At 44.4% G+C, this 23,211-nt stretch overlaps 1 protein-coding gene across 5 annotated transcripts in view; it reads left to right on the top strand.

Moving 5' to 3' along the window:
* Nucleotides 1-23,211, top strand: part of IQCA1 (IQ motif containing with AAA domain 1) — a 154,933-nt gene that overhangs the window by 57,230 nt on the left and 74,492 nt on the right. For all 5 annotated transcript variants that reach the window (XR_004320174.1, XM_006177788.3, XM_032480562.1 and 2 more), the window contains 2 exons: nt 4,995-5,079; nt 14,385-14,507. Coding sequence is in view for 4 of the 5 variants with exons in the window: in XM_006177788.3 (XP_006177850.1) it covers nt 4,995-5,079; nt 14,385-14,507 (208 nt within the window). In the remaining variant the exon portion in view is untranslated. The remainder of the gene's footprint in view (nt 1-4,994; nt 5,080-14,384; nt 14,508-23,211) is intronic.

The raw sequence follows: 23,211 nt of genomic DNA, 5'->3' as shown, positions 1-23,211 counted from the left end.
GGACTGGCGAACTTTGAGCAGAAAAACAGCATGTTGTGATTCTTGTTGTAAAAGGATCTCTGGCTGCCCCGTGGAGGAGAACAGGGTTGGGGCGAGGAGCGGGGGAGGGCAGCAGGCAGACCTGTTCATCCCAGCAACACGGGTCTGAGATAACCGCTGCTGGGACCAGTGCGGGGAATAACACAGGTCAGATTCCAGACGTATTTGGAAGGTGGAACCAACAGGGTTTGCTGATGGACAACGCAGGCAGGAAAGAGGGAGACAGGTCAAGGATTCTCGGGTTTTGCCCTTGGAGCAACAAGAAAAAGAATTTCCATTGACTGAAATGGGGAAATCCAAGAGGAAGTGGTGGTTTGGGGGAGAAGGTGAGGACAAGGGTAGAGTTCGGGTACTTCAGCTACTTCCTGTACTTCTGAAGGGAGATACTCTGTTTGCACTTTGAAGCTTTCTGGACACCACACCTTTGAGGTCGTCTCTGCTCCCCTGGAGGTCCCCACACGGCTGTCACCTGCAGTCGATGTGGTCAGTCCTCAGCTGTTTGCACCAGAAACACCATGGGAGCCAAATAATATTTCTGGTCACTGGTCTCTGAGTAGAAGCCATCTGTATCCAGGAGCGCTTTACCTTCACAGAGTGCTGAGTTCGAAGCGCTGAAACACCCGTCACCTTGCAACTTCCGTACCCTGAGCAGGAGAGACCACCAGCGTGTCGCAGTTCTGAGCATCCTTACTCGGGAGAGGGAAGGCTGTGTCCCATCTCTGCCCCAGAACACAACTGAAAACCCGGGGGTGAGAATCCAGCAGCCAAGGAAACATGAAACAGAACTGGAAACCTGTGTTCTCCCAGCATGCTCTGAGTGGCTGAGTCTCTGGGATGGGGCTGAGGGAATCCCAGTCATTGCAAGCCTAGGGTATCTTTGGGACGTTGCAAAACAAGGTTGCAACGGCTCTGGGAACAGAGCCTCCCTTGCCACAGAGGGAGAGCATGGGGTGTCGTGCGCACAGGAAAGCCCGTGTGTGACATAAAGAGCTGTCAGGTTACGCTGCCATTTTCTACATACGAATTTTAAAATACATCTTTCTAAGTGTTTGCCCAACAACAGTTTTTACATTCTTTAAGGATAAGACATCCGACTTTGAATTATGATTAATTATTTAAACTGTGACTAAAAAACTAAATACGTTCATTTATCTATTAGAAATAAATATATTTAATAATAATATATTTGCTAAAAGTATTATGAAAAATATATTATAAAATCTTACTATGACAATTGATATGTAACATAATTAAGAATTCTGCTTTAGAAATGGCACATGTAAATCCTTCTTGGTTTTAGTTTATATGAATTTCTAAGTTTTCTTTTGAGTCCTCATAAACACTCAAGCTTTAAAATGTAGAAATAAAACTTTACAGTGGAGTTGCTTGTAAAGACTGTTGTCAAAGGAATAAGGTGAGTGGGTGTGAAAAAGAGGGAGTGCTCTAACTTCATCCAAATGTATTTCTAGTTTGTTTTTTTGTTTGTTTTTTTAATTGAAGTACAGTCAGTTACAATGTGTCAATTTCTGGTGTACAGCACAATGTCCCAGTCATACATATACAAAAATATGTTCATTTTCATATTCTTTTTCATTAAAGGATATTATAAGATATTGAATGTCGTTCCCTGTGCTATACAGGAGAAATTTGTTTTTATTCCTGGTTTTTATCCGAGGCCTGTCCAGGTCGAGTGATGCATAGATTGACAGAATGTGGTCAGGCAGGTTAGCAAGGCTTGAGATGTGAGTCTTGTAGGATCTGAGGCCAAATTTATGCATCATCCATGCATTTGTGGAGTGTAAGCTGCATAGGGGCAAAATCTGACATCTTTTAACCTTCAGATCGCTGTTTCCTTTCATGACATCTAGAATCTGGTTGGTACTCAGCAGATGTTTGTTGATTGACTATGTGAATGAATGGATGGATGGATGGGTAGATAGATGGATGGGTGGATGGATAAATAGATGGGTGGGTGGATGGATGGATAAATGGATGGATAGATGGGATGGGTGGATGGATGGATGGATGGGTGGATGCATAGGTATGTAGATGGATGGATGGTTGAATGAGTGCATGAGGCCACCAAAGTAGCTGTGGTCAAGGGAGCTCCACTGACAGAATGGCACACATAGTGCATGATCTCCCACCATCCTCGCTTCTGGTGCATTTGTCCACAGACTGCCACCCCCTACCCCACAATTCATTGTGTTCAGTTACTTTCAAAGCAGCACTGAGGATCTGAGTTATCTGTCTACTGAATGAGCTGGTAGGAAAGGTTCAAGAGACCTGAGAGATTTTTGTCCAGACAATGCCCTAACTGTCCTAAGATGCTTGAAGCTCAATCTGTGGAAACAATAGGGCCAAAGCAGTGGGAAGGGGAGCAGTTTGGGGAGCTTCCAGCTCCTCAGCCTGACCCAAGGCAGTGGCCCCAGTTCAGAGTCATCATGGTCCTCACCACCATGCACCTGCCTTTAAAAAACTTCCTTTAACAATATCCCTGAGGACGCAGTAAAAAAATTGTTGTAGGACTTAAGCCTTGAATACACAGCTTTTCACTACTGTGCATGAGGAAATGGGCGGTGGGGTGGCTGCCTTCCGCTGCACCCCGGTGTGTGAGCTCTGCTCAGGAAGGGTACCCCCCACATGTCTAGTTTCAAGCTGAACCAGCCATTTTCTGTGGAGCTTCATTTTTAGTTGAAAACCGGATTTGAGGGAGACATTTCCTCAAAAATGAGCCAGATAAGCCTGAAGGAAAATAGCTAAGATTATTTGTTGCCAATAATACAATTCAAGCTTCTAGCAAAAATTAAAATTTTGGAAATCTTGTAGTCACTTCTGTGAGTTTGAGAGTTTTACATTGCTTAGACTTTGGGTCATGAGACTGATGGACTTGTTAATGATTGCAGTCTTTGAGACAGTGTAATGTGTCAGCTTTGGGAAGACCCACAGAACTCAGTGAACCCTTAGTTTTCAAATGACCAAGACCTGATGTTACAAAACCATGCCTGGGTTAAAAGCCAATTATTCAGTGCACAAGACAGATGGATTTTAATGTGGCGGGGAAGGGAAGGTTCCTGTTGTGGTTTCAGATTCTCACCACCACTCACCTTTAGGAAGCTACCACTTGTCGAATTGTGGTGTAGAGTCAAAGCAAAATATTCACAGCTATCTAAAAGACTATTAAAATAGTCCTCCCTTTGCCAATTACACATGCGTGTGAGGCCAGATGTTCTTCCTACACTTCAACTAAAACCACGTATTGCAACAGATTGAATACAGAAGCAGATATAAACATCCTGTTAACTTCTATCAAACCAAAATGGCAACACTCTTCTCAACAATTTTTTGTTTGTTTGGGGAAGTAAATTCTTCATTAAAAGTATTATTCAGATTGGAAACAACCTAAATGTCCCTCAACAGATGACTGGACAAAGAAGATGGTCATACTAAGAGAACTAAACCAGAAAGAGAAAGAAAAATACCATATGATATCACTTATACGTAGAATTTTTAAAAAAAGATAAATGAATTTATTTACAAAACAGAAACAGACTCACAGACATAGGAAACAAATTTAAGGCTACAAGGTGGGGAAGAAGGTAAAGGGATAAATTGGGAGTTTGAGATTTGCAGATACTAATACATATATATATATATGTATAATAGATAAACAACAAGTTTACACTATATAGCACAGGGACCTATATTCAATATCTTGTAGTAACTTATGGTGACAATGAATATATGTATGTTCCTGTATGACTGGAGCATTGTGCTGTACACCAGAAATTAACACAACATTGTAAACTGACTATACTTCAATAAAAATATATTAAAAATATTATGTAGGTGAACATATAATGGGTTTATTATTGTTATTTTTAAATGAAAACGCATATTTTAGAAATGTCTCCATTTTAATACCTAATACAGTAAGTATCAGTGGCTCTAACTCACATAAACAAAGGCTTTGGGGGACCATCAGAAATGACCAAGAATGTAACAGGCAACTGGTTACCTGTAACAGGTCGACGTTTTGAGAACTGCTGCTGAAGAGTCACCTTGAGCATGGCCATTTCTTCTGACCCTCAGATTCTGTTCTTTGGTGGATTAATGGGACTAACTTGGTAGTTTTTCCTTTCTATGTGTAGAATAAATATAACACTTACATCCACATCAATTTCTCTTGGAAAAATTAACTATATATCCTTCTGGAAATTCCACAACATTAAATTTCAAAGTCTGCTTTTGAAAATGTAGAAATCACATGGTTACAGGAAAAAAATTACTACTTGGAACCCATAACATACGGGGCCTTAGATTGACTAAACTCTGAAGCCTGCATGTGTATTCATGCACTGTTGCTAAATTTGTAATGTGAACGGCTCCATCCTTCTGTTTTATTTCAAAATCCTGTGTTTACCCTAAATTTTAAACAGGAAGGAATCATTTGTACTTCTGTCTTCATTCTTAACTCAAGCACAGAGTGTCTCAATAATTTAAAAAGAAAAAGAGAGACTAGCAGAAAAGTAGAATCTGCTTTAAAGAGAGGTGTGTCTGTCTCAGAGTAACAACTGTCTTGAGGACGGAAACCTGCTCCTGAATGTCACTGGGTCCTTCTGCTCCTTAGAGACGGCGAGTCCTGCCGGCGACTGGCAGGGAGCCCCCGTCCCAGCAAGCATCGCTCGTTATGGTGCACGTACGCAGAGCTGATGGGGGCTGTGAGCGAGAGGGCTGCACTCGGGCTCACGGCTGTATTTTTTATATTAAATAGTAATTTTATTTCATCAGATTTGACTGATGAGATTGCTGTACCTTTGTTTCGTTAACACCTTTATTGTGGTGTGATTCCTGCACAGTAAACTGCACATATTTCAGATGTACAATTTGATGAATTTTCATAGATATACACACCAATGAAACCACCATTTAATCTGCCTTTTTTTCCTCCTCAGGAACTTAACAGGCACATTTCCTGACTACCCCAGAGAAGAAGAAGGAGGTTCAGCTATCATTTTTTCCAACAAGACCCCACAACAGGTACAAATACGCTTGAGAAATAAAATGTAAATGTATCATAATCACATTTCTTTAAACTTGAGAGTTAAAGGATTTGCAGTCTTATTGGATCTTGGTTATTTTCCTGCAAGTGTTTGCATGAAAATGTGTTTGATGTTCATCAGTGGATGTACTTTCAAGCATTTTTTGAAGTGAATTCATCCTTTCTGCTCTTTGAAAGAGAGGTGATGACAGGTGACACGTGGTACCCATCTTCTTAGTAAATGATGAGCAGTTGATTTCAGGAGCCCTTTGTGTTCTGGTCCCTGCTTGCCTCCCAGTCTCATCTCCTGACCCCGCCATCTTCAGGTCACCAGCTCCAGCAGTCCACTTGCCCGTGCCCCTCTCCCCTCGTGCTGCTGCACTGTAGTGTCTCCATGCACATCACGCTCTCCCTCACAACAGGGTGCCCTCTGCCCTTCGTCCTCTGCTTAGCTCCTGTTTGCGCAGCAAGACTCAGCTCTTTGCCATATTAATGTTCTTCCAGAGAAACACTATTTGCTCATCTCTGTAGATGCTCCAGTGGCATTTGATGAAATGACATCTAAAGCTGCTTTTAGAAATGCCTCATTCTAAAAGAAATAGGAAAACTCTTCTTAACCTCAGAGCATTTATCATAGAAAGCAAGAGAGGGTTTGCATCAGGCTCAATAGTGAAACGTTCAGAAGCATTACCATTAATAGTGAAACTCAAGAAAAGAATGATTGCCATCTGCACCGTTAGTTAACATTTCCCTGGAAGCTCTAACACATACAATAACATAAGAAAAAGAAAAGAAGTTACAGATATTTAAAAAGTGATACTTTTATCATTGTTTTCAGATTATGTGTTTATCTTCCTAGAAAACACAAACTTAGCAAAAAATTGTATTGACATACAGAATTGTACAGAATTATACTGATGAAATTCACTGAATTCAGTGAAAGAATGAATAGACAGATGCATTGTTTCTCTGGACAGAAAGATTCAATAAAGTATGAATACACATTATCTTTCCATTGTTTATGCAGTTAATTCAATTCAAATAAAATCAAAACAATTTTACTGATAAAATTATTTCCAAGTTTATATGGAAGAATGAATCCATGATCCAAAAAAGTTTTTGAAAAAGAATTATAATCATGGGGAACTTGCCCTACGTGGTATAAATCAAATTATAGAGTAATAGATGCATCGCAGTTTTGGGAAAAGAATAGACAGATGACAGTAGCCACAAAAATAGTGAGTCCTGTGCACGCATGCAGCATTTACTGGATAAATACTCTGTGCCAAGTCCAATGCAAAGAACACCATGTAAGTTAACCCATTCAACCTTCCCAGTCTGTGAAGATCAAGCTATTTGGCCAAATTCACAGTTAGTAAGTTGTGGAGCTGAGATTCAAACCCAAATAGACTGACTTCAGAATGATGTGCTCAGAAATTGATTCAGGTGCTAATTGGAATTCAGTAATATAGTGATGACATTTCAAATAAGTGGAGAAGGATGAACTATTCAATAAATAACATTGGCACAACTGACTTTCCATTTGGCAAAATTAAGTTGATCCTTACCTCCTTTAATATAGAAAATAAATTTCAGATGCATTAAGTATTTACATGGAAAATATTAAGCCACAAATTACCAGAAGAAATTGTTTGAATATTTAATAACAGTGGGGAACAATTTTATAAGTTTATCACCATAGCAGAAATCATAAAGAAAATAAGCCAACAAAATGGCTTAAAAATGGCAAAAAAAAATGAATTTAAAAAATCATAAATTTCATTAAAAATGAAAAATCATATGATAAAGTGGAGAAAACATTTGCATCATATCTGATAGTAGGTATCTTTCATATACAAAGAGTTCTTAGTAGTTAATAAGAGACAACTGAATACCTCAGTAGAGAAGAAGGCAAAAAATATTAACCTAAGTTAAAAATTTTAAAAACTTACTAGCAAAGAAATTTAAATATAAAATAATGTTACTACATCTCTTTTCACCTGTAGGGTTGTTTGAATTCTTAAATCCTGATAATAACTCAGTTGGTGGGCATGTGGAAAGAAGTCCCTCTTGCACCCTGAGGCTGGATATCTAAATTAGCATGACATTTTTTGAGGGACATGAACCAAGTAAATATCCTAATGTTTACTGTGGATAGCCTTTGACGCATAAATGCCATTTAAGGAATTCCTACTAAGGAAATAATAAGTCAAGCTGCAATAGATTGGAAACAACCAACTTTATCCATTAGCAGCCAAATAGTAAATATTTGAGGCTGCGGCACATACATCTCGGCTGCAGCTACTCAGCCCTGCCCTTATAACACGGAAGCACAGACAATATGTAAATGAATGAGCATGGCTGTGTTCCAATAAAACTTTATTTACAAACATGGGCAGCAGGCCAGACTTGGCCCCCGTGATGTGATTTACCGACACTTGGCGATGGATGACTGAAACAGCTGTTGGTGTCTGCGCTGCTCACAGCACTGACAAAGAGGAAAACAGGCTAATGTTCGCTAGTAGGGAATTAGTTAAGTGACAGGAAGCACTCACTAAGCAGCGGTAAAAACCATGCTGTGGATGAGGTTTTCTCAGCATCCCTGTCTCCCTCTGCCCCCCTCAGGGTCAAAGGGAAGAGCTCTTCCCCCACCTCCCTGTTGGAAGCTGACATCAGCCCCCGAAGTCTCCTCTCACCCCACAGAGGATGCCTTTCCTTCTCCTCTGAACTCTGTGACCACTTAATAACCACCCTCTTGTTGGCAGTTCATCAAGCCCTGTGTGGAGTGACTGTCATTTTGACATAGTGTTATTTCACTTTTTCACATGTTTAGGTCTTGTCCCTCCAGCTAAATCATCCGGCACAAGTTGTGTCTTAAAAGCCCACGGCAAGCAGCCAGACATGTTTCTTGTTAGTTTAGAAAGTATGATTATAGAATTAAGAATGTTGATGGAATGTCTCCATCATCCATGAGAAACACTCAGAAGTAGAGTTAATGTCTAGTCAAACTAAAAGCAAAAGAAAACTGAGGCTGTCTGGTCAATACATTAAAATAAAACAAAGTTGGCCACAGCGCAGCATGACTTTAAAAGGCAATGATGGAAGAGTCAGGACAGCGTTGAGGTGAGGAGTCACAGCGCACGCTAGGTCCGCAGCCTTAGGCAAGGACTCCCCCTCTGCGTCTCAGTTTTCTCATCTGCAGATGGAGATGCTAGCAACACCTGCCTCCCTGTGCTGATGTAATAACTAGATGAGGTGTTACCTGTCAGGTACTCAGAACAGAGCTTGGCACACTGAAGTCGTCCAGAAAGTCTTAGCAATTCTTACTAATGGGAGGAGAAGGAGGAGGAAGATGAAGGCCATGCGTAATCACTATAACATGCACATGTACAGTCAAATGTATTTGTAAAAAATATATATATACACGTGCTTCTTATCAAGCGAGCATAATCAATCCATTGACACCAAACCCCCCAAAAAGATGGAATTGAAATAGAATCACAGATCAGTCTTCCTTATGAGTATTAATGAAAACATTCCAAGTGAGACATTAACACACTAAAACCAGCGGCATGTTGAATTAACAAAAGCCTGCAATCAGGTGGTGTTTATTCCAGAATGCAAGAGTGGTCGGAGCTTTGGATGTCTGTGAATACACTGCATCGTATAAAGAGATACCATACCGAAAGGGAGAGCATAAGCTCATCACTGTGGATGCTGAAGGGCATCTTACAGACTCAACACCCATTCCTGATATTAAATAATAAAACAAAAATGGAATATATGGATACTTCTTTAACATGGGAATATATTTCTTAGTCCAAAAACTAACATCATGCTTAATGAAATTCACTGGAAACGTTTCCACTAATGTCATGAAAAATACAAGGATGGCCATTATCACCACAGACCCACAGGAGCTGTTGAACAATCTTAGGCAGAGAAAGAACATAGAGGTATAGGTTTGGAACGAAAGAGGGAAAGTGACCGCTTTTGCAGACATGTTCTATACTTAGAAAAGCAAAGCAAAGAAACTGAAAAGCTGACTTGAACAGTATGTGAAGCAAGATGGGGAGTTACAAAATTAACATGCAGAAAGAGGAAGCTTTTGTACATTCAAACAGCAGCTACACAGAAACTATAATGAGTCCACTTACAGCAGCAACAGCACTGCAAAGATAAAATATCTAGGAATAAATTTCATAATAAATGTGTATTCTATGTGAAGAAAAGCTTACAGTATTCTGAAGAATGCAAATGAGCAGATGGAAGAGCGTACTTGTTCTTAGATAGGAAGACTCAACATTATAAATACTTCAGCTCTCCCCAAACATCATCTGTAAACATAATATGATCCAAATAAAAACGCCAATAGCAGTATGATGGAGTGGGGGGTCAGGGCATGCAGAGGGTGACCAGTTTGATTCTAAGCTTTAGGTAGAAGGTAAATAACCAAGAATAACTAGTAAAATTCTGAAAACCAAGGGTAATGAGGAAGAACCAGCCCCGCCAGATGTTAAAACGTGTTATTAAGAGCCCATTGGCAAAGGCAAATGACTAGATGAAGAAGAATAGAAAATCAAGAAATACATCCGAATACACATGGAAATTTAGTATATAATAAAGAAGCATCTCATCTTTCTTGTGTAAGAAAAAAGACCATTTAATGAGTCGTATTAGAATAACCAGGTTGGCAACTAGAAAAGAAGAAAATTAAATCTGTCTCTTCGTGCTTAACCCCAGAATGATTCCAAATGGATCAGAGATTTAAATGTCAAACAAAACAAAAGCACAAAGATCTAGAAGAAGCCAACAAAGAAATATGTTGTAGCCTCCAATTGGGAAAGACCTTTTTACCTCTGGTGTACAACCCAGGAGTCATAAAAGAAAAAAAGATAGATTAAACTACATTTTAAAAAAATTTTTAGCTTGCAAGGCAAAAATGACCCCAAATAAAATCAGATGACAGATGACACACTGTGGGAATTATTTGTAATGAGTGTCACATGTAAGAGATCATTTTTCTAATATAGAAAGAGCTCCTACAGCTCTATAAAAAAAAAAAACCCTCAATAACCCAGTATTTTAAAATGTCAAGGATGTGTACAGTTAGTTCTCAGAAAAGAGCATCTAAGTGGATTTGAAACACAATAAAAGATGTTCAGCATATGAAAAGATGATCAACCTCACCTACATAAGAGAAATGCAAATTAAAACTACACTGACAGACAAAACTGATAGATTGAACCTCATCAGAATTCAAAAAATTTGGGGCTTCAAAAGATGCCATTAACAAAATGCAAATGTAAGAACAGACTGGAAGAAGATATTTGAAACCATCTACCTGATGTAGGATTTGTACCAGAACGTACAAAGAACTCTTGATTTCAAAAATCAAAAGACAAACAATCCAATCAAAAAAAATGGGCAAAAGACTTGAATAGACAATTCACAAAGGAATATATGTGAGTAGCTAACAAGCACATGAAAAGATGCTCAACACCATTAGTCATTAAGGAGATGAAAATTAGAACTACAGAGAGATACCATTTCATAACCACCAGGATGGCTGTAATCAAAAAGGCAGACAATAGCAAATGTTGAGGATGTAGAGAAGAGAGGCTCTCCTATGTCGCTGGTGGGGATGTAAAATGGTACAGCCACTTTGGAAAAACAGTTTGTGAATTTCTTAAAGTTAAATATAAATTTACCAAATGACTCAGCAGTTCCACTCTTAGGACATCATCCAAGAGAAATGAAAACATATATCCACACACACAAAAAATTGTACATGAATATCCATAGGAGCATTACTCGTAATAGCCAAAAATTTGAAACAACCTGAATATCCATCAGTTGGTGAATGGATTGGTGAAGTGTGGTATATCCATGCAATGGAATATTATTCAGCAATAAAAAAGGAACAAACAAGTGATACATGGTCCAACGTGGGTGAACATCAAAAACATGATGGACGGTGAAAGAAACCAGACACAAGAGACCGCATAGTATATGATTCCACTTATATGGAATGTCCAAAAAGAGTAAATCTGTAGAAGCAGAATGTAGATCAGTGTTTAGGCAGAAGAGCAGGAGAGGGAAAAGATGAACAATGAGTGGGCATGAGTGGATCTTAGTAGGGGTGATGGGAATGTTCTAAAACTGACAGTGATGGTGGCACAACTTGGTAAATTTTTATACTAAAAAATTATTCAGTTGTACACTTGAAATGGGTACTTGTGAGATGTGCAAAGTATGCCTCAGTAAAATTATATGTATATTTAAAGAAAGAAAAAGGAAACAGTTAGCAGGCCGAATTTGACCTTCAATTCCCTTCATTTACCAAAAACATGATGGCTGACTTCATAGGCAACAAAGTGAACTTCTACTGGGAGATTTACTATTGTTGAAGAGCACAAGCAAAAGAAATCCAGTATTGGCATCTTTAGAAAAATCAAAACAACTACAGCAACAGGCCACTTATCACCCGCTCAGCTGGCAAATGCACTGTGTCAGTGAATATGCAGGGAAACGCTCAGTCGCCTGCATTGCTGGCAGAAGTGTAAGTTGGCACATCCTGGTGGAGGTCATTGGACAGCATTGCACGTGTCCACGCACAGGTCCAGCATCAATCCCTGTCAGGACTCTCCTGCAGAGTTGCTCACACACCTGCAAAATGACACGTGCAGGCTTTGATTCACTGCAGCCTTGTAGGTAATAGAAAAGACTGGCGATAACCTCAGTTTCCATCGGTAGGAGAATGGCCAGACACACTAGGATGCACCTGTGCAGAATGAGCGAGGAATCTGTTCACGTACTGATAAGGAAAGATGGTCAAGGCACATTATTAGGAGAAAAACGCAGAACAGGAACAATGTTTACAATAGTCTAACATTTGTAAAACAACAGATTTATTTTTATAATACCTTTTTGTGTATACGTGTGTGCACTTTGGAAGACTTTGCTATAGATGAAGAACATGCACAAAATAAGCTCAACTTTCGTTTAAAAAAGACAAGCACAGTCCCAAGCCGTTCTTCACGGATGAGATGGGCAGACGTAACAGACGATGTCAGCGTACTCTGTGCACGTGTGTGTGTGCGGACACACGTGTGTTTGCACAGGTCTACATGAAATATGGATCCAGAGATTGGGGTTGGCTTCAGGAAGTGGACTTGTTGGCTGGCTCACAGAAGGCGGAGGAAGCATTTCACCCCACGCCCTTTTGTAACTTCTGACGTGTGCACCATGTAAAAGGCTTATCTTCAAAATAGGAAATGAATAAACTCAGTAAGAATATAGAAGAAACGAACAGTACAATTGATAAGGTTTTAAAAGATACGTCAAATTGTCTGCTCCACAAATAAGAATTTCATCCTTTTATCAGATTTATGTATGTATTTTTTTTTTAAAAAAGTCCTTAAGTCTCTGAAACCTTCCAGGCATCCAAGGGCCAGAACACGCACATGTTCTGTAAGGACGCCAGAGCATGAACGCCCTGGGAACTGTGGCTTGGGTCTGTGAGTTTGAGCCTGATCCCCAAGGAAGCATCGCTGTTCTGACCACAAGGGATTTTTAACCCTATCTAATTAATTTTTAGGTTTTTTTTTGGGGGGGGAGTAGGTAATCAGGTTAATTTATGTAGTTTTTTTTTGATGGAGATTCCAGGGATTGAACCCAGGACCTCCCGCATGCTAAGCGTGCGTTCTACCACTTGAGCTATACCCTCCCCCTGTAATCCTCTCTAAAGACACCCTTTTATTGCCAACCAAATAACCTGGTGCACGGACGTCACCTCTCACCTCCCCAGCGCCCCCTCACTGGGTCTCACCACCCACCAACCTTCCCCAGAGCCCAGGGGATGGGAGGGCCCCCGGACGCTGTGAAGTTGGACACGTGACTATAGATTTTTTACGTCCAGATGATGCCTGCATATCCTGCTTTGTTCATGATAAAGCTGGTTTGAACACTTCACGAAGTGAGCTCCTAAAAACAACATAGCAATAAATTCAAAAATCCAATACGAGAAAAGAGACGTCAGCATTTCAGTACAGCGCCGGATGGCGTCGCCCAGCAGGTGGAGCCCAGGTTTAGCACAGCGCACTGGAGGCGGAGCGATGGAGCCCTCTGTTTTAATTGCAGACCTTGCTCTCCAGAGGTGGCCGCTGCACTGAATTCGGTGTTTGTCACTCCCCTCCTTTTCTTACACTTTGACTACGTGTGTATGCATCCTGAAACCATGGAGTATTTTTTGTTGTTAACTGTATGCATTTCACACTGCAGGGTAAATTAGATACACCATTCCACATCTGGCCTCTTTACTTTCTACATTATGCTGGTCATCCTGGTTGGCACCTGTCTAAATCCCATCTCAACCACTCACTAGCTGTGTGTCCTTGAGCAGGTGACCAAACACTTTGTGCCCCGGTTCCCTCATCAGTAAAGCAGGTCGATAACAGCTCCCACCGCTGGCTCTGCCTCGCAGAGAGTGAGCTCCTCTCCATGAAGCTCTTAGAACAAGCCTGATGATCGTGAAGCGCTGTGGGTGGACGTACTGACTTCATTTTAGAGCCAAGGACGCTGAGTCTTAGAGAGGTTATGCCCCTGGTCCCGGTCACATGACCAGCGAGGAGCCGAGCCCAGGGGTCAGACAGGATATGTGACCCCTCACTGTCACCTTCATGCCTCCCAGAACTCACAGCTCTCCATCAGCCAGGGAGGGCTCAGTCCATCTCTGCTGTATCGAAGGGAATTAATTATCTGGCTTCTTACAAACCTCCACTCATTCTCCAGGGACGCTGTCCTGTGTGAATTGGGTATCTGTTAACAAATATATAGGAGACCACATGGGTTTTTGTAGGAAATACAAATTAAATCACAGGGGAAAGCAAGAAACCAACTCCGAGAAGAGATGCGTGATCATACATGGAGTCCAGGCAGGAGACAGCAGTTCTCAGCTCAGATTTGAGGGGGAAGAGGTGTGGCAGGCAGCTGAGATGCTGAGGAAGTGGAGAGCGGCCCTGGTGTTCGTGGAACCCCTGAGAGCCAGGGCAGTGCCGAGCTAGCAGGGACCTGGGCTCAGAGATGCCCAGCCTCCCTCCCTCTGCCCTCTCCATCTCCAGCGTCCCCCTGCTGCCCGCATCCGGCGAGGCAGATGGCAGGCGGGAGCCCAGTGACGCCAGGGAGGCTCAGTCGGCGGGGCCCAGAGCAGGGCAGGGAAGAGGCGCGTCCTTCCAGACGGGAAATCCTCCTCGCCTCGATTGAGCTCTATTAAAATGCTATGACGATTGTTTTGTTTTACCAGGTTATTGAGGACATGATTGCAAACCAAGAAGAAAAGGAAACAAACAAAAAGAAGAAAAAGGAGAAGAAACCAAAAACAGCCAAAAAAGAAAAGGAAAAGAATGAGACAAAGGAAAAAAATAAGGTAAGGTGTTTGGAATTTTAGAAATAGGGTTTATGGTGGGGTTTTGGGGGGTTTTTTTGGCTTTTTTTTTTTTTTTTTTTTTTTTTGCTTTTGAATCAGTGGAATAACCTCCAGTCTGTTGAGATGGGAGTCATTCGTTTCCTAGACAACCATGCCATCAACCAGCTGTTTCTCCTTTTTTGTGTGTTGGTCGACAGTCAGTTGCCATCCTTCTGTGGCTTATAAATACCTATTAGGGTAAGGAGTGGCTTCAGCAACTCAGATACGTTCCATTATTCACGGGCGGGAGAGCTCTGAATTTTCATTCCTCAAAATCAATGATCCCACTTGTCTTTTCTCAAGGGTAGAGGTAAGGAAAAGTTCTCGGCAGACCGAGTGACCGCTGCAAAGCCAGAACAACTGTGGCTTCTTTAACCCAGGTGTGCTCATGTTGACGTCTTGGACGTGCTTTAACAAGGCTTGCTTTTTACCACCCGAAGGAAAGCGGAGTCCCCAGGGGTGGGGCCTGCCCTGTGAGGTGGGGGGGGGGGCGGCAGGCTGGTGACGTCCTGGGCGAGATGGGGGGGTGTCTTCGCCTTCCGGCACGTGGAGAGGCCCCTCGCAGGGCAGAAATTCCTTCTTGGGGAAGTGGAATTTGGGCAGGAGGCTCACATCATCCAAAAACCTGAATCTGTTTACTGTGGCATTTTGCATGGGCACCCCTTCGCAGCTGGCCCAACCCCTGTTCTGAACCGGCTCAGAAGAATGGGCCCTGAAAGGGCGTGTCCCGCCGCGACTCTGTCCAGAGCACAGACCCCGCTGTCGCTCAGAGAGCCGTGGTCACCCTCCTCATATTCCAAGAGATGGGTTTATACCGGCGCGCAGACTCGAGAATTTCTCAGCTGGGGAAGCAGCTCTCTGGGGCCTGGGGGACGGTGTCTGGGAACTCTGGACTGTGTGTCACGGTGGGGGAGAAATGAGACAGGCTGTGTGATCAAGGAGTGGTTAGACCCAGGAGGCAGAAACTGTGAGGAAGGGAGAATGGGTAATGGTGACTATGAAGTGCACGAAGTCCATGAAAATGCAGGTATAGGTGACGGTGATGAAAGCCAGCCTCTTGTTAAAAATTCCTTGGCCTGGTTGCGGCCGCAGCCGCAGGCGAGTGTCCTTCCTCCGCCGTCACATCCTGCACCGTGATGAGCAAGAATCTTGCCCCTGCCCCTCGCCCCTCCCTGCCCACGTTCCACTGTTGTTGCTGAACAGAAGAAGAGAGACCCCCCCACCACTCACTATGGGCGCGGCCCACTCCACTGCCCGGGGTGCTGAACTGGGCCCCTCCGAGGGCCCCTTCAAGACCAGGGGGCTCAACCCTCAGCCACCCGGGACGTGGTGCTGTGGTGCTGACCCCCACAGTTAGTCCCTCCCCCTGAACTCTTCCAGGTCTAAGGGAGGCGCCTCGTGCGGGGCTACACCCCTCTCCGGACAGCTGCATTCAAGGACGTCACCGCAGGGCACAAAGACCCAGCCCCTAGCCTCGCCGGGACAGCTCTGAAGGGGTCTGCCAGCTCCCGGGCTCCCTGCGGACCCGCTGCGGGCTCTCGTAGAAATGCACCCCAGTCCGGCTTCCCCTTCCCCTCCGCACTGTGCCGCTTCCCTCCCTTATGAGTGGTGTTCCCCGTAAACCACCTGCGCGATCTCCATCCGGGTGGTTTCCGAGGACCCCGGCCCAAGGGAGCAGCTCATGGACTGGCTTACCAGCTTTCTACCTTGCACCCATGTGATCTTTTGCAAAGAATCTGTTTTCCCTTTATAGAGATGAGTTGAAATATCCAGATGCATTTACACGAGATCTTCCCCAAGTTTTGGGACTGTATGTACGGGGCTGGCAACTGATAGACGACCAAGTGCTACAAAAACACCCAAAGAGCTCCCACGCCGCTCTGCCGCTGCGGTGCGGAGTGAGGGTCGGGTGGCTCAGCACCTGTGCGAGTTAAACAGATCCGCCTTCCCCTCCTCCCTGCCTTACCCTGTAACCGGCGTGAATAACAGATGTCTTTTTCTACAGGTCAAAATGCTCATTCCTACCCAAGGATTTGAGTAGCTGGTCTCAGGAATGCTTCCTGATGCCTTTAGGAATGATTTTAGAATAAGACTTTAAAAGTCAATGGAAAAGGGGGAAGAGTATATAGATCAGTGGTAGGGCGTGTGCGTCACATGCATGAGGTTGTGGGTTCAATCCCCAGTCCCTCTGTTACAAATAAATATCTCATTACCCTCCCCTTAAAAACAAAAAAATTTTTAACATAAAAGTCAATGAAAAGATAATCTGATCTCTAAGAAACATACCGACATAATTTTAATGTATCCATTTTTCTTAGAGATTAATGTTTCATATTTTAGTAATCACATTGTCACTTTGTAGACCTGTACTTTTCATAAATTCACTCCTAAGTGAATCTGAAAGATTTCCCCCATCTTTGCAGCTACTTCAGAATTGCTGATGTGTTCAAACTTGGCTTTTTGTCCAAATCGGTTCATCATGAAGTGACTCTTTAATAGCTAGTTAATAAAATGCTGTCACTCCGCAAAGACCAGATTGTGTAGCTGATAATTTCAGATTTTTATGGAACAGGCTTCACTAACAATGAATGTTAATTTGCAAGTGTCAAACTCACTCATGCATATTTAGAGGAAGAGATGCTTAGAATAAAATGGAAATTCTTCCAATTGTTCTTAGGCACAGCTTCAAAATTATCTTGCCAAGTGAGAAGAGGATTTTAAAAATTAACTGTGTCAAGTGAGCAGTCTTTTTGGTTTTGGTTTCATTTTTTCTCTGGAACACGTGAGAACTTTTGGGGTCCAGGCAGACCAGTAGGGCAGTGGGTGGTCTTAGGAACTGGGCTTCCTGGAAACACTCAGATGGAGATTGTGCAGATGGTTTATTGGGAACACCACTCAAAAGGGGGGGAGGGAGAGAGGCAGCGTGGGCACAGGGAGAAGCCCAAATGGGGTGCTCATGCAGAGGCGCGTACACCGTCAGGGGGCAGCTGCTGAGAGGCTCCTGGAGGTGAGGCAGTCAGAAGGCTGGGCGGGGGCAGAACCCCAGGCGATCCCCAGGCCACAGAACTGAGGACAGCTGCAGAGCCTGGCTGCTCGGAGGCCAGGGAGGGCGTATGGTTTGTGGAGCTCAGAGAGGCTGCAGCGGGCAGTGAGTGGGCGCCTTGGGGGCTGGACAGAGCCTTCTGCAGAGAGAAGATGGGCAGTCATGTCGGGGTCGTGACTTGAGTAGACCTGAGTTCGGCAAGTCGTGGTCTTAGATCTGTGTTTTGTGACCCTGTTGTCGGGTGGACTTGGGATGAGGAAGTGACCGAGGCAGAGAGGCCGGTTAGTTCCAGGGGGCAGCGGCAGTGAGACCTGAAGCAGGGTTAGTGTAAGACGAGGTCCCACCCAAGGACAAGCGTGGGCTGGGGGTCCAAGCCTCTAGGAAGTTTGCATCCAACCTCATGGCACGATTCGTTTAAAACCAAACGTCACTCACAAGGCTGGGAGGCGCAAGGGAGTTTGGTTTTGACCTTGTTAGTTTCTCCCAAGGACGTGAAGGAGGGAGGGCATGTTCAGCTGCTGGTAGAAAGAGCTGGGCTTAGTCAACAGTACGGCAGCCCACCTGCCCGGCTCAGAGACCCCCGGCCACCCTTTCACACTGCTCCCCCTCCCTGGGGCTGCCCCTGCCCGTGGGACCGCGTGCAGAGTGACCTGCCCACAGGGCCTCTCCCTCGACCCCAGCGTGGCCGGGGAGAGCTCCCCTGGGCTCTCTGTTAGTCAGGATTCTGAGGACTAATGAGATGTTTGAACCCGGAGACGACCAGAAGGAAGTTTTGGGGTGTGAACTTAAAGGTTTCCACGTCCCTGCTTGGATTTCCAATTCACTGTGGAACTAGCGTCATGAGGAAAGTCTGTAATTGTCAACAAGAACGTTTTGAAACAAAATAACTGTGACTGATAATCTTATATTCACTTGATCATTTCACCAAAAAACGCTGCAAACACATTAGCAGTCAGAATACGAGCGTTCTCAATTCCTGACCAGGATCCACCTGCACTGAGGAGCTGAGGGTCAGTGCAGGAGTTGTCATCTTCAGTTTGGGGCTAGTGGAAGGGAAAATACCTTCAAGGGTGAGCTTCCAAAAATTCATCTTTCATCCATAGGCAAGGAAGTGAAAATCTGTCTAAACTTCATACCTGATACAGAAAATAATTCAAAAGCTATCATGGACTTAAACATGAAGCTATAAAACCATTAGATAAAAAAAACCTTGGGGAAAAAATCTTCAGGATCTAGGGCTCAGTAAGGAGTTCTTAGACTTGACGCCAAAAGCCCCACCCATAAAAGAAAAGAGATAAATTGGACCTCATCCAAATCACTTTTATTGTGTGCTAAGAAGACCGCATGAAGAGGCTGAAGAGACAAACTATAGACTAGGAGAAAATATCTTCAAACCATACACCTGACAAATGATTTGTATCTAGAATGGATAAAGAGTTCTCAAAATTCAACAGCAAGAGGAAAAAAATCAGTCTTTCTTTTGGATCTTTGGTTTTAAATCCATCTCTACAAGTATTGAGGGTTGCAGGTAAGGGGACCCCCTGCTCTGGAGGACTTTTGAGTAGAGGAGCCGCTAGGGTCTGAAGGACATTTCCTGCAAACCAATAGCGGCCTTTGCAAATGTGCTGTCCGTACGCACGTAATTTCACCTGCCTCTCTGTGGGCCTCGTGTTGGCTTTAGAAACAAAATACAGAAAAAGAGCACCATGCAGTCCATCCTTGACAACTCTTTTCTCTGTGTTGTTCTTCAAGCCATATGTTCAACCACTTGGAACCATTTTCAGAGATTTTGACCGACCCGTAACACATGATCATGTGAATGTTCAAGAATCTTCTCTAAATTCCCTCCAGCCATAAAATGACTGCATTCCTGTGGGAAGATCCTTGGACCTTTGTGTCTGCAGCACAGTTAGCTTTTAAAGCCGTCGCTCATCTGCAGGGCTGTCCGGCCAGTTCTCTGATCCCAGGGCCTCTTCTCCAAGCCCTTGGCCCCAGGAGGTCCTCCGTGTTGATCCACTGAGCCAACGACATTCTTAGATAACTTTAGATTATTTCAAACCAAATTTTGCATTACTTCACAAAGATGGAAGTGAGTGTCGTGTTTCTCCAGAGGCTGTTGTCAGGAATAAGGATTTCATGGTGGAAATGTGTACCTTGAGCGTCTTCTGTGTCCGCCGAAGTGCAGTAAGAGGGGGAGGCGCGAGGAGGTGAGAGGCTTCCGGGCTGTCGGGGAGGCGGGCGCTCCTCCCTCTCACCCCATCTAACAACGGAACGAGCCGCCCTGCTTGAGTTTTGCCACTTACCCACTAAGTTGAAGTGCCAGCCCTCCCTCCAGAGCCCCCTTCAGATGCACACATTGGCTAATGGAACATTTCCGCAGGGCCTCCGTTCATCTGAGTCCCTGTTTAAGCCGGAGGGAAGCGATCTTAATGGTTAACATCTGGGGAGGGGCGTGGGCAGGCGCGCAGTTTGTCTCTGTCCACTCTGCTAACTTCACTAAGACAAATGCCTCAGATACGATATTTGACAGTGAGAAGTCTTTTGGAAGCCTGCCTCTGCATTTTTATCTCTGTGTCCCTCGGTATATCTCACTGATGGTGAGTAGGAAAAACATTCTGCACGGAGCATCCATCTGCATTATAGAACACATTTCACACAGTAGTAAAAACGGTCAGTCTCAGTACATTGACTTGATGAATATACTCTAAAAATCAAATCAAGGGGCCTCCACCAGTTTATTCCTGCTAAGCAGCTGCTCTGTCCTTAATGATTTATGACCCATTGGGCCAGACAGGGAGAGTGGAGGGCTGATCTGAGAGCAGCCAGCTGCCCTGAAAGAACCTCTGTGTGGCTGAGCTCCCCTAGTGGGACCGAGAGACCGGGCAGGCCAGGTCCCACTGCTGCTGGCCGTGATGTCCGGGGCATCCTAGGGAAAGAACAGGTCAGTTAAGAGACCAAAGGTAAGCAATTGACATTTATTAAGAATAAATGCTGGAGAGGCTATGGAGAAGAGGGAACCCTCCCACACTGCGGGTGGGAATGCAGTTTAGTGCAGCCACTGTGGAAAACAGCATGGAGACACCTCAGAAAAACTAGAAAGAGACTTACCAGGTGCCCCAGCAATCCCACTCCTGGGCACATATCCAGAAAAGATGAAAACTCTAATTCAAAAAGACACACACACCCCAATGTTCACAGCAGCACTATTTACAACAGCCAAGACATGGAAGCAGCCTAAGTGTCCATCCACAGGTGGCTGGATAAAGAAGCTGTGGTATGTTTATATACTGGAATACGACTCAGCCGTAAAAAAGAATAAAATAATGCCATTTGCAGCAACATGGATGGACCTGGGGACTGTCATTCTAAGTGAAGTGAGCCGGAAAGAGAGAGAAAAACACCAGATGGTCACTTATATGTGGAATCTGAAAAAAAAAAAAAGACACAAATAAACTTATTTACAAAACAGAAACAGACTCACAGACATGATGGTAAACAAACTCATGGTTACCAGTGGGGGGAGGTGGGAAGGGATAAACTGGAAGTTGGAGATTTGCAGATACAAGCTGCTATCTATAAAATAAATAACAGGTTTCTACTGTAGAGCACAGGCAACTGTATTCAGTATCTTGTGGTAACCTGTAATGAAAAAGCATATGAAAACGAATATATGTACGTACATGTATGACTGAAACATGATGCTGTACACCAGAAATTGACACAACATTGTAAACAGACTATATACTTCAGTAAGAAAAAAAAGAATAAAAATACAGTACCATTAGTGCAATTTCAAGGTAGGAGAAATCTGTCTGCACGGGACATACATGAAGAAGGCAGGCGGACTTGTCAGCTCTCAGACTCACAGTGTGATGGGAATGTCAGAAGGTCAGCATTCAGTGCAGGCCAAGAAGGATGCTGGCGTGGCTCCCCCTGTAACCTTTAAAGCAGCACCACTCCTTAACTGGGCGCCTGGCATACGAGAACGTGTCCACAGGAGACAGCCGGGAGGTTGAACTATCCGGAATCCCCTTTCTGAGATGCCGGCAAAGGAGCCAAGAAGGCTTCTCCTCAGCCTGACGGTGGGCAGGAGGAGGGTTCGGATTCTCCGAGGCCCGGGAGGAGCAACCAGATCTCGGCTGATGGAAGAAGGGCTCCTGTTAACCTGTGGTCCCCGCTCTCGCTGCTGAGTGGAATCTCCTGGCTGGTTCGAAGAAGAAAAGACACCCCGATGTCCATGTTTCGTTGGAAGAGTTTCCCGTTTAACTGGTCTGGGGTAGAGCTGGGGCCTTGGAGAACATTCAAGCTCTCCAATGGGTTAAGTAAAAAGATGTTTTCTAATAATAGTATCGGGCTGCCTCTGGGAGAAGTGAGGGTCAGAAGGTGGGCCATGGCTGGCCGTGGTCTCCTTCACCTGAGCAGGAGGCCAGCGTGCACTGGAAGAGGGGGAGACGAGGTGACCCCCAGTTTCCACGGAGGGAAACATGTAGCTGACAGTCCCAGGGAAGCCCAGGACCCAGGAGTCACCTAGTAGGAGGTGACACTGGCAGACATGGGGTAGAGGGTCTGTGGTGTGACCTAATGGGGGTCCCAGGCACAGTCAGTGAGAATCTGAGAATCCCAGCGCAGGAGAGCCCGAGGGCCCCAGAGGCAGGGCCTGAAGGACACACCCTTGCTCCCCAGCACCTTGAAAGTTCCGCCGGCAGTGAGCGCTCAGGCAATGTTTCCCAGTAAACAAGCTCATAAAGTTGGTAAACAAGGTCATGAAGTTGATAAACAAGCAAAAAAAAAAAAAAGATAGAAAAGAAAAGCCCAAGACAAAAATAAAGTTCCGCCGCACCGAATGAAGGAATATAAATTAAAAATAAACACTAGTTTCCACATACTCAGCTGGCAGACTTTTCCGCCATTGTAATTATGCTGCAGCAGACAGACCTCGCCTGTGCACATAAATAAGGAAAAAGCAAAGTGAAGGGCTCTTGGGATAAAGGTGACAATGATGTAGCTGATTATTCCCTTTGATTTTTAAAATTTTCATCGCATTGTTGGCGACGGTGTCCGTTGCGCAGTCAACAAGCACTTTTGCAAAACATGCCGCGTGGCTCTGAAAGAGCTCACAGGAGAAGCCAAGGGTGAGCTTGGAGGCGCCGCTGGCGAGCCGGCGCCCAACTCTCTGGACATCCCCGGCCAGCATCCGCACAGAGCAGATCCTTGGTGATACCTGCAACATTTCTGAATGAATGGAAAGGTGGAAACACATCTAATCTTATGTTTACTCACACACATTAAATACCTATTTAGGGCCCAGGCCCTCTGCTGGCTCCATGGCAGGCACAAAACATCAGCAAGACGACTCCTCCTCCGTGGGGGCCCCAGGGAGCCAAGACGTGCACACACAGAGCCGATAATCTGCGCAGAGAAACAGGCGCCAGCGGGTGTGAGCACATCCCACTGAGCAAGGGGAGGGGCTTTCTGACCCCGGAGAATCCAGGATGGCGTCACAGAGGAGGGGACCTTTGCCTCTCCGGCCTAAGAGGAATTTTCCACAGAGGAAGATGGGAAGGTGGATTCAGGTCACAGAGGAGGTGGGCACCCCCACGTCCTCTCCAGCCCTTGCCCGCA

This window comes from Camelus ferus, chromosome 5 (assembly GCF_009834535.1).
Source record: "Camelus ferus isolate YT-003-E chromosome 5, BCGSAC_Cfer_1.0, whole genome shotgun sequence".
NCBI classification, from domain to species: domain Eukaryota; kingdom Metazoa; phylum Chordata; class Mammalia; order Artiodactyla; family Camelidae; genus Camelus; species Camelus ferus.
Note: the sequence above shows the minus strand (reverse complement) of the source record. Positions and strands in the feature narration are given on the sequence as shown.